The 12503-nt window shown below is 44.5% G+C and overlaps 1 protein-coding gene across 1 annotated transcript in view; it reads right to left on the bottom strand.

Moving 5' to 3' along the window:
* SDK1 (sidekick cell adhesion molecule 1) overlaps window positions 1-12503 on the bottom strand; it is an 858579-nt gene that overhangs the window by 138720 nt on the left and 707356 nt on the right. Inside the window, 1 exon segment of the mRNA XM_045541236.1 lies at window positions 9898-10019. Within this exon segment, the coding sequence (XP_045397192.1) occupies window positions 9898-10019 (122 nt within the window).

Raw genomic sequence — 12503 nt, 5'->3', positions numbered from 1 at the left:
CTGAACTGTGGAAGGAAGGTAGAGATAATGATTAACTTTATACCTCGATAACTTCAGTTTGCATGTGAAAAATTTAAGGGGAGTCTTTGCCCTTCCCCCTTGGGGCAGAGCGTGACGGGGTCCAGTGCAGGGTCAGGGCCTTTGCAAAGAATGTGTCCAAGAAGGGTGGCAGCCCACTGTGGGTCAAGACATGGGCCACATACAGGGGAATTCGGCAAATAAGTAAAATACTGAGGCTCCTGGGAGCCAGAGAAGGACTAACATAATGTGGACAGGGGCAGCTCAAATAAACTGATAGATTTGAGTTGTATTTGGAGGTGAGGGTGGGAATTAATGCTATTCAGAATATGTGGATCGATATGGAAGCTGACCCAGCTGTAGACACATGAGCCTGTGTGCATTTCCTATCTCTTGTGCACTGAGAGTACCCAGGGGCAGTGACACCCAGCAGGAATGAGCACACCTACTGCCCAGATCTTGGTCTCTAAATACCACTCTCCACTTAAATGACCAGAGGTCCCTTGGAAAAATGGCTGCAAAAGAAGAGAGAAAGAACAAGATGGGCTGAGAACTTTTTGTGTCATCAAGTAAGGAGGTGCTCAAAGAACGACGTGGAGATGTCAAAAGAACATAGAAGCCAGCTGGAAGGGCCTCTTCCTGGGCAAATGCAGGGACGTTTGAGCAGCAAAACAAATTATTACAGCAATGGATTAAAATATGTGAAATAAAATAGGAAGTCATGAGTCCACACTGATATAAAGAAATGAATAAACAAGTGAGGAGAGAAAGCTCTGTCTTATAGTAAAAGACCAACGAATAAATGTAGAAGAAATGATAGGATTAAGAAATCACTGGTGCCATGATTGTACTGATTAATCCAGGCAAGAAATACCAATGTACAACAAAACTAGTAGATGAAAGTGAAAAGGGAAATGAGACTTTTATATAATCTCAAAGTCCGTCCCCACAAAATACTTATTAATATTAACTGCAAAGTGGGGAGAATAACTTTAGAATGGAGAAAGCTGGCAGACACCATCGTCAAGGGAGCAAAATTAACTCCACCAATAATGGGGCCCATCAACATCAGATCAAACCCAACAAAGTGCAGCAGGAGGAACTCAGCACCACTTCCCGGAATTCTGACTGAAAATGTATAATCTAGGACTAATCATGAAGAAACTTCCGGGGAATTCAAATGGGGAGGTATTCTAAGAAATGACTGGCCTGAAATCTCCAAAACAGTTGAGGTCACAAGAGTCAAGGAAGGACTGGGCTTGGAGGAGACCAGGAAGATGTGACAACTGGATGTGGCCTGTGTCTTGGATTGGACCCTTTAGCTACTGAGGACATTTGGGGATAACTGGAAAAACTTGGATGGGGCCTTCGGGTGACGGGCAGTTCTCTGTAGGATTCTTAAAACTTTCCTGTAGTTTCTAAAGGACTTTCAAAATGAAAGGTAAAGGTAAGACTGAGCTTCAGGGCAGTTGAAAACTGCAGGTAAAGTGTTAAACGAATGGCTGCAGCTGACTTGAGCCAGCCCGAGAGTAAAGCAGCCCAGGAGATGCACACACGGGGGACTTGGTCGCCTTGTGGGCTCCGTGCCGTGGAGCCACTGCTGTGAGCACCCAGAGACAGACGGGGGGCGTGTGACCCAGTGCAGGTCAGGGGAAGGGGCACGGCCACCTTGACACGTCTGGGAAAGAGCCACTGGGAGAGGCCGACTGGCTGAGGTGGACCCACAGCAGAGATGGCAGACGATTAATCCCTCCTGTCCTCTTCCAAGTTAAACAAACACAGCAATGCCCCAGCCCCCACCCCAGAGATTCTGATGAACTGACTCCAGGTGGGGTCTGGGCATCCGTGTGTTTAAAAATCCCCCTACCCACAATGCGCAGCTAGGGCTGAGAAGGTCTGAGCACTTCAGGAAGATGCCCAAGAGCTCCTGGCTTGTGCCAGGCGGCAGCCCTGCCTCTCACCTACGCCCGAGGCCTAAGAAACGCCAAGTGCAATCAAGTCTTTGTTGATGAAAACTGGTGAGAAAACAAACAGTTGATCTTAAAAATCAAGCCAAACCAACAACCAGAAAAAGCCAAGTTCATGTATGAGCATGGATACAAAAATCTTAACCCAAAATAAAACCAAACAAAATAAACATCATGACCAAATTGTGTTTGTCTCAGGAACACTGGAAGGGTGAAAAATTAGAATCATCTTACCCACAGATGAAAATAGAAAAATCATATGAATGACTCAATGTATTAAAAACAATTGATTAAATTTATTTATGATTTAAAAAAAAATTCAATAAACAAAAACAAAAAAACAACTCCTAGAACCAGGATTAGAAAAGAATCGTCTCTCGCGAACACAGGCTAGCTATATCTACAGCCCACTATAAATGTTGTAAATGTCATACTTGATGATAAAACCTTAAAAGAATTTTTTAAAGTTAGTAATAAAACAAACATTGGCTTCTATCACTGCTCCAATTCGACACAACACAGGAGGTTCTAGCCCTCCCAGTAAGATTATAAAATAAAAAAATAAAATGACATAAAAAAGAGAAAGAAAGGATAAAAAGCTCTCAAAGGAAGAAACAGAGCTATCGCTCCTAACAGATAATGTGAATTCTTTATAGAAAATGATAGCAGAACTAACAAACTAAAAAGAGAATTCCCAAAGTTTTTGGCTACGACACCAATATGCCAGGATAGGCAGCCACAGACTGCTGGGGCTCAGCTGTGTGACTCCGGGCAAGTACCCTCATCCCTTAGGTCTTATCTGTGAAACAGGGTAATAACAGCAGCTAGAGAGTCATTGTGAGGAGTAAACATGTTAATATTTATGAAAGCACTTAGAACACGGAGAGTTTATTAAATAAATAAAAATACTCAAAAACCAGTTGTGGGCCAGGCGCAGTGGCTCATGCCTGTAACTCCAGCACACTGGGAGGCCAAGGCAGGAGGATCATTTGAGGTAAGGAGTTCAAGACCAGACTGGGCAACACAGCGAGATGCTATCTATACCGAAAAGAAAAGAAAACAAAAGAAAACAAAAGAAAAGAAAAGAAAGGGGGGGGGAGGGAAGGAAGGAAGGAAGGAAGGAAGGAAGGAAGGAAGGAAGGAAGGAAGGAAGGAAGGAAGGAAGGAAGGAAGGAAAGAACAATTATCTGGGTGTGGTGGCGAGCACCTGTAGTCCCCCTGCTACTCTGGAGGATGAAGTGGGAGAATCGCTTGAGCCTGGGAGTTGGGTTACAGTGAGCTATGATAATGCCACTGCACTCTAGTGCAGCCAACAGGGCAAGACCCTGTCTCTAAAAAAAGAAAAAAGTCAACTGCATTTCTATATGCCAGCAACAAAGTCAGAAAATGTAATTTAAAATATGCAGACATTAATCCTCACCGCAGTCCTTGCAGATAGTACTACTGACCCCATTATACAGATGAGAAACTTAAGGCTCACACAGAAGTTAAGAAACAAGTCCAGGACCACAGAGCTAGGAAACAGGGCTGCTAGAAAAGGGGCACCCAGGTGCATCCAGCCCACAGCCCATACTTGTAGGATGGCAACTTTTGAGGCACAATGATTGCCCTCACTTTTCCTGCCTTTCTGAGAGAAGGGTGCTGGTTGGGAGAGGTAGCCTAGTGCTTTTGCCAAGAAGAAAGTCACTGACCAAAGTAGATTTAAACAAATGGAAAGATGTATCATGTTCCTGGATAGAGATTCAACATCATGAGATATCAGCAAGAGTAGCCAGGAAAATCCTAAAAAGGTCAAGCTGTGTGTGTGTGTATTGGTGGGGTTGAGAGAGACCTTACCAGATATTAAAACATATTCTAAAGCCTCTATAATTAAACAATGTGGAATTAGTACATGAATAACCAGACAATAGAATGGAATAAAAAGTTTAGAAAAGGACCCAAGTGCATATGAGAATTTAATGTTACAAATCAGGAAGAGGAAAAAAAAGGTGGACTTTGTAATAAACGACATTGGGACAATTACACAGCTATTTGCAAAATGATAAAAGTGGATTCATACCTCACTCCATATATAAGTACAAATTCCAAATGGATGGAGTTCTTAATGTAAAAATGAAACCATAAAGGTGGCAGCAGAAAATTGGGTGAATTCCTTTATAACTGGAAAGTGAGGAAAACCTGTCCACATATGATTCAAAATCCAAAAGCATGCAAGAAAAGATCGATAAAATAGACTTCAATTTTTTTTCTGCATGGCAAAAAATATATACATATTGCTAACGGGAATGCAAAGTGTTACAACCTAGAGAAGAGAGATTTAGCAATGTCTAGAAAGTTTGCATGTGCATTCATTGTTTGATCCAGCAATCTCACTGCTAGGAATCTACCCCCAAAACACAGCGGCAAAAATACAAAATGGTTATGCAAAAGGCTGGAAGAAACCTTTAGGCAGAAGGGTGGCTCCCACCCGAAGCTATTCACACCCTATTCCTGGAACCTGTGTTACCTTACGTGGCAGGAGAGACTTTGCAAATGTGATTAAGGTTAAGAGCCTTAAAATAGGGGGATTATTCAGGTAGGTCCAAAGTAATCACATGAGTCCTCAAAACTAGAAAAGAGGCAGGAGAGAGGGCCAGAGACATGAGCTGGCAGGAGGAGAAAGCTGAAACCAGGGAAGGACTCGACCTGGTATGGCTGACTCTGAAGATGGAGGAAGGGGCCCCAGCCACAGAACGTGGTGGCCTCTAGAAGCTGGGAATGACCAGCGCTGAGAGCCAGCATGGAAATGGGACCTCAGCCCTACAGCCACCAGGAACTGAATTCTGCCAATGACCTGGATGAGCTTAGAAGCAAGTTCCTCCTCAAAGCCTCCAGCAGATACAGATGCTGCCTTGAGGACTCCTGGATTTTAGCCCATGAGATTCACGCTGGAATTCTGACCTACAGAACCGTGAGCCACTAGGGTTTGGGTAATTGGTTATGGCAGTGATTTAAAACTAATGCACATCCCGAACGTTCATCAGTAGAGGACTGGCTAAACAAACAAGCCCCGGCTCATGCGCACTAGGGAGACCTGTGCGAGCGCACGCGAGATGAGGCTCTCCCCACGCAGGCGCACCTGGATCTGCAGGGCGCACCGGCAGGCGAAGGCAGTGAGGTTCTGTGCAAGGACGGGGAATGCAAATGTGCATATTTGCTCACGTTGGGAAAAAAGAATAGACCACAAACCAAATAAATATGGTTATCCATGGGGGAGAGAGGCAGCAGGGCAGAGGGGAAAAAGAGGAACATAAACTTTTCTGAATAGAACTTTTTTTTATGGTTTTGACTTTCAGATCATGTCAATGAGTTACATACTGAAAAATAAATATAAAATGTTCCAATAATTTTTTTGAAAGTAAAATGATTCTAAAAGAAAATAATTTCTAAAAATTGAAGCCAAAGTACAAAATAAAACAAAAATCCTGAAATGAATGAACTTAACTCTGTGCCAAGTTGGTGACATAATCAGAAAGAAAAGAATTATGTGACTTTAGGACTTGGTATTTTGACTGCATATCCATGGTGTGATATATTCTAAGGACAAACACTTAAATTTCATTCATTAACCTTATTTCTAGCCATACTACTGAAATTATGACTTTAAGACTCACTACAACAGTAGGATAAAGAAAACAATTATGTTAGGATTTCTAAAAAGCAAAATGTTAGCATACGAGAAAAATATTTAAAATATAAATTCAAGGTTAGTAATCTTACATTTGAATTGGAAATATCAGCATGTACTCAGGATGTTTCAGAAAAAACACTTATTTCCTTTCTCTGTCCACTGGAAAGGTCTAGAAGCAACGACCAGCTCGTAACAGTGAGTTCCCACCCACCTCAGTGCCCAGTAAGGTGTGTAAACACTTGACACTAAATGAAATCCGGGCTCTGTAGGAACAGCTCCATCTGAGCTTGGGGCAGAAAGGCACAACATGATCCTAGGACATTCTGTCGTATCGGAAAGCAAAGATGTCATCCAAGACTTGTGTCCTCATGCCAAAAGGCCCAGAACATGAAAGGTTGCCCAGGCCAAAGATAGGTCGATTTTAGATTCAAAAAGAGTAATGACTACAGGTGATTGAAACACACTGAATATATAAAAACCTGTGCCTTCATAATGACACTCAGGAAAGAGCAGGGCAAGAAAAGAAAGAAAGAAAAATCTGTTTAACATTGGAAGTAACTAGGGGACCAATTTCTCACCCTGAAAATTGGCACTTAAGGAAAAGAATTAACCATTTATTCTGCCTTCCTGTATTTTAGGGTAACTAAACAGTCTGAAGGATGAGAGTTCCGTTTCTGAGTTCCAGCTACCAAATGAGGAAAGACTGACAGAATTACTGTTTTAAATATCCTAAGAAAATAATTAGTTCAGGCAAAGATCACAGATGGATGAAACTGTTAGATAAAAGCTGATGGGGGAATTGAGAATGCAGGGATCAGGCTGTGACAACCTGCTGTTCAAGTCACCATCCCTAAGCGTGCGGCAACGGCAAGTGTCCTGTGCGTGTGGGCAGCACCACCTGGGAAGCACCCGGAAGGAAGGGAGGGAGGGAGGAAAGGAAGGAGGGGGTGGAAATGGAAAAATCAAGCCTTTGCAATGATCTTCCAGTCTGCAGGACATGTGTGGGAAGAGGGACCAATCAGGGGACACCATGGTGAAATGAACAGGTACATCTCTAATGCCACGCTCCACGGGACAGGTGACTGGGTTTTGTCCACAAGGTAATGACATGGGGAAAGGGGAGGGGCGGGGGGGCACTCCCCTAGATGAAGAGAGATTTAATCTATAGCAACAGAAAGCAGAGAGGTGTGCCCAGGGATGGGGAGGGCTGGTGGGGATGCCAAGGGGTGCGAGGGCACTTTTGGGGGTGATGGATGTGCTCACTGTTTAGATTGTGGTGATTTCCCAGGAGCATGTGTAGGTACAGCTAAGTCAAAACTTATCAGACTGTGCACTTTAAACACACGCCATTTATTGTATGTCAATTATACCTCAATAAAGTCGCTTAAAAATATTTTTAAAAGACTTAAAAGACATGACAACAAAATGCATAGTGTGAATCTTGTGTGGATACTGTTTTCATTAGAACCACAGTAAAAAGATGTTTTTTGAAAATTTGGAAAAATTTGAGTGTGGACTGATTATTCGATGATATTAAGAATTTTTTATTAATTTTACCAGGGGTGAAAATACATTATAATTATGAGAGAAAATATCTGTATTTTAATGTAAAGTTTTTTGTCTTTTAATATTTTTAACACAATATCTTTAATTGTAAACTAATGCAAAAAAAAAATCCATGATGAGCAAAATATCAAAATTTTAAATAAACGCAAGATTCGTGGGCCAGGATCAGGGTGGGGCAAATGAGGCGTCTGCACAGTGGAATCTGTCTTCTTAATGTAAAGTTTCCACTGAAGTGAGACACACAGGCAAGTTCACAGACCACAGGCACATGCACAAAATTAGCACGCACAAACCCCACAACCCGGATGCAGACGAAGAGACAGCATTCCTGGCATTCCAGAATCCGCCCCAGCCAGTCAGTCAGTGGTAACCCGGGGGAACCAGCGTTCTCGCACCAGATCAGGGTTTCCTATTTTAGAACTTTATATAAATGGATCATATAGTATATGCTCATACTAGGAGTCTGGCTTCTTTTGCTCGCCATGTGCTTATGAAATCCCCCCGGACTGGCGCATGCACATATATTTCAGACAGGCCTGTGAAAGACATGGCATGAAATGACACGTGGTCTGAAATATGCTTTAGGATCTGCAGTAAAAAGGGGGATTGATGGATGTGGCAAAACCTTCAGAATCGTTGAATCTGGGTGGTGGGTATATAGGAGCTCATTATATTATTCTCTTGCCTTTTGGATATGTTTACAATCTTTTATGTTAAAAATATAAATAGATTGTGGGACAGGGGCACAAAGCCAATAAGCCGTGGCAAACTGTGCTGTGCCTACCACGTCATTTCTTCTCAGGCAAACTAAAGCCCACCACTCCCCAGCTTGTCCTGCAGTTACACAGGGGCCTTGTGCCCATGAGGGCCTCAGCAGAGCAGTAGGCAAAAGTAGTGTGATCCCCTTCCAGCCCGCTCTGGAAGCACAGAATAAAGCTCCAGTATGTTGAGCCATGACGACGTCCGGGCCCTGACCCAGCCTAATCGCAAGTTTCCAAAGCTTGCAGCCAGCAAGGCCACCTTGGCCTTGGTGGTGCTCAGCGTCACGGGATAATGAGACACCAAAGGCCACACCAGGCGCTCCTGCAGTCCTCACAGGGCTGGCCCAGCTCCTTCTCCTGACGGACTTTAAGATTCTACAATTGGTTTTTGGGAGATATTATGATTCTACTCCTGTATTTCCTCCAAAGTGTTGTAAAGTTTGCTTTTATCATTTTAGTCTTCATTCACCGGGGGTTCATTTTCTTAATTTGATATGAGGTAGGATCATGCTGCTGCATTTCCTAAGTGGATAATCGTTCCCGCTCCATTTCTGGATCAGTCCCGACTGGATGGCTCATATCTGCAGGACCTGACGTAGATTTCCAGAAACGTCTGCTTAGTGAAACTTTTGAAGATGTACATAGGATTGGTTCCCTAACTTATGGCCAATTTCCAGGAGTGAATTGTCTTACAATATGGGACAAGTACAGTCATGAAAACAACTAGGATTTTACTACAGACAATAACTATTTTGGAACTTTACTACTCCTCATAATTTGGCTCTTTGTCTTTTTTCTCCTGGTTTTATTAGAACATGGAACTGGCAGGTTGTGTGGCTCTCATCAATGCCAGCCGCAGCCCTGCCCGGGCCCCAAGCCCTCCGGCGGCTGTCATACTCGGGGGCGGGTGCTCTTGCCTGTGGTCTCCTCTCTTGGGTCCTGTGTGCTGTGTCCCCGGCCCTCTCCGGGGTCACTCCCTGCCCTCTGGGCTGCAGGCCCTTCACTCAGCCACCTGCCTCCTCGCTGCCCCTCACTTGTAACCCCATGTCCTTTCCCCACAGCGGGGGTCCTTCCTCCCAAGAGAGAACTTTACTCCTTTATAGCAGAAACTTTGCCAGTTTTCGTCTACTGCTATATCCCCATGCCTAGGACAGAGATAGAACAGTATCTCTCTGAAAATATTATTGAATGAGTGTTTATTTTATGACAGACAAGTTGTTTCAAACAATCCTATTAGCTAACTGTGACACAGAATTTTTTAAAAATGTCTGAGCTCTGTGCCTCACGCCTGTAATCCCAGCACTTGGGAGGCTGAGGTGGGAGGATCCCTTGAGCCCAGGAGTTCGAGACCAGCCTAGGCAACATGGTGAGACTCCCATCTCTGTAAAATTTTTAAAAAGAGCTAGGTGTGGTGGTGCGCACCTGTAGCCCCAGCTACTCAAGAGGCTGAGATAGGAGGATCATTTGAGCCCAAGAGTTCGTTTGAGGTTACAGTGAGCTATGATTATGCCACTGCAGTCTAGCCCAGGCGACAGACGGAGACACTATTTCTAAAAACAATTTTTAATAGTAATAAAATAAATAAATGAAAAGAATTTAAAAAAACTCAGTCAACTATGCTATCAAATGCTGGGTGCCCATTTTGAACCATGACTTGAATTTTTACCCTTATGATCCTTCCTCCTTTCCCTGAAGAGGGCGTCCGCTTTTCCCTCATCTGTCCATGTCCTGCCCGAGCGTCTGAGTCGTCTCCAGGCTCTGGCTCTCCTCCTCCAGGCACGACCACCTCCCTGACCACCCCACGGCTGCGCCAGCTGTTGACCAGTCCTTGTGTAGAGGTATCACTTGGCCCCCTAAGTACAGGTCCCAACATTACTCTGCAAAACGCCAGCGCCCAGCTTGATGAGACACGTACCTGCCCCTCGACGACCCATCTGGAGATGGACGTCTTCCCATCGTAGCCTGGCCGGAACTGCAGAGTGGCCGAGCGAGGGCTGATGTTGGAGATGACCAGATTCGACGGGGCGCCAGGGAGGTCTGGAGATGAATGAGAGAGAAAAGGTAGAGATTTAAATTCTGTCACAACTTAGAAAAGGCATCAAACATGTCAGCATGGAAACAGTTTCAGAATTATCCTATTCCAAACAAGGATTTGTTTTCACAGCCGCGAAGGTGAGAGGCAGCACAGCTTCCCCAGGTGCAAAACCGCAGCCTGGTTTTCACTTCCAGGCCACCCATGGGCTCCATGCGTCCACTGTGGCACTGGAGACATCAAAAGGGTGGTTTATCCTAAAGGATAAACTTGGAGGGCGGGATCAAGTCTTAGTCATGGCTGTACACAGTAGGCAATTAATAGACACTTGTTGAATGAAACAAGGATGAAGGATACAACTCCTCCTGGCTCCTGAAACAACGCCAAGAACGGAATGGCCGCGCCCTTTCTCCATCACCACGCACCTCGGAGGGTGGACGGAAGAACGGACAGGCCCAGTTTTGCTTCTAGGCAGCAGGGCCCGGGTGAGTGTTCAGGTCTTGAGCCTCAGTCTTCTTGGTCTGCTTTCCAAGACAACCAAATTCAGGTGCAAGTGCAGAACTCTTCCCACTCTGCTTGTATTCAGTTGCTCCAGCAACTAAACAAGGTGGAAGGTGCTTCTGAATAAACCCCCATCCTCTGAGGGCAGCTCTGGCTTAAGCCCACCCATAGACGAAAGACCCTTTGGTAGGGGCTGTCCTCCAAAGAGCCCCTCCCACTCAGAAGTGTAACACTGAGTTCAGAGTAAGAGCTTTTTATTATCATGCAATGCAAAATACCCTAGAGGAAGATAATGGGATAAAATGAGGGAAAAAAAAAAAAAAAGGAACCGCAATGCCAGTGCAGCTTTCAGACTGCACTATTTCTGAGGAATGATTTCCTGACTTGCCATTGTTTGGGGTATTTAAAACCCAAGCTCAGGGCCACTAGAACTACTTTAGGGATCAATTCAGTGTTGGCACAGGCAGGGTCTCTAGGCTCTCAAGGGTCCTTTCCACATCTTGTTTAATGAATTTGAAGAAGAAAATGTTTAAATCGCAGCATAAGTGACTCTTTTCCTTGTATTTCTCAGCTCTCTGGACTTTTTGGATGGTTCTCCAGTCATTAATGGATATAAACTTCAAGTACAGCAAACAGAATACAGTGCCCTCAAAGCGATCACCGCCATATGGTGTTGCTTCCGCCAATACTCAGAATGCGTAGGCAGGTCCTGGGCTGCTCTCCAGCCACAGGTGGTCTGTCCTGCAAATGAGGCAACAGCAACGCCATGGCCTCCCTGCACCTTGGTGCTCAGAGTCTTATCTAATACAGCAGGCCTGTTTCCCCTCTAATCCTCTGCTCTGCAGGGTCAGGTGCAGTGTGGATCGCAGAGGCCTTTGATAGGTCAGCTGGCCGGTTCCCCTGTCCTGGATGCAGTGTCCAAGCCATCCCGGGAAAACATGGTCACTCACACGCAGGAGCGCTTCCAGTGTTACCCTCAGTCGGTATCTGCAGCCACTTCTAATAGACTAAAAAGCACGTCTTCATAACCCCTACTGTGTTGAAACTATTAATGATATTTGAATTATGTGCTTAGGGAACTGGCTTTAAATACTTTAAACGTGTGTTATAGGAACTGGATATTTGTGTAAAATAAATGAAGAAAATGAATCTTCCTGTAAGTCAAAGACTTCTTTCAAGAGAATATATTTTATTGCTATTTTACTTATTTTATTTTGTGAATGTATTTTTTGAAAATACTGAAGTGCCCTAGAGCAAGTATCTCATGGTGCAGTCCCTGAGCAGCAAGTGGCCTTGGGAACGTGTTCCAGAGGTAAATGTGTGAGCTGCACCCCAGATCCACGGAGCAGACCCTGGTGGTGGGGCCTGGCGGTCTCGGATCTGAAGCACAAGGCAGTGCCAGGGCCCCTGCCTCCGAAGGAAGGCAACGGCTGCAAGTGGACAGACAAGCGCAGGCTCCGCCGCGCAGGGCTGGCAGCTGGGGGATTAATGGAACACGTCCTCGCACTCCCTGGACTGCGGGAGGTAAGAATGGTGAATGTGTGCTTTCCTGCAGGGATTTTTTTTTTTTTTTTACTGCATATACTTTATTCAAAGTTTTGTATTCTGTGCAGACCATGCATCCACCCTCCCCCAAAGTCATTAGGGCATGAAAACTGACCCGTGTGGGAGGTATCTAGGGGGTAAACGCTGGTTTCACAGGGATCCTTCAAGCCCTTACAAGGGGGGCAGTGAAACTTTTCTGAGAGACCACAATAAGGAAAATTGACGTCTTTTCAATGGCAAGAGACATTCATTAAAGAATAGAACTGATAGCTCCATGGTATTTTCTCACGTCCACATCTCTTTGAGAATTCTGTGGAAAAACACCTTAATTTTGAACATAAACTTTAAAATTGGAGAGAAAGAGCTGAGTAACAATTTTCTAAAGCTGAAATGAGTGTGCTGAATATTTACTTAGGAAGATAATCTGAATCTCCAAAACACGT

Source organism: Lemur catta, chromosome 2 (assembly GCF_020740605.2).
Source record: "Lemur catta isolate mLemCat1 chromosome 2, mLemCat1.pri, whole genome shotgun sequence".
Classification (NCBI taxonomy): domain Eukaryota; kingdom Metazoa; phylum Chordata; class Mammalia; order Primates; family Lemuridae; genus Lemur; species Lemur catta.
Note: the sequence above shows the minus strand (reverse complement) of the source record. Positions and strands in the feature narration are given on the sequence as shown.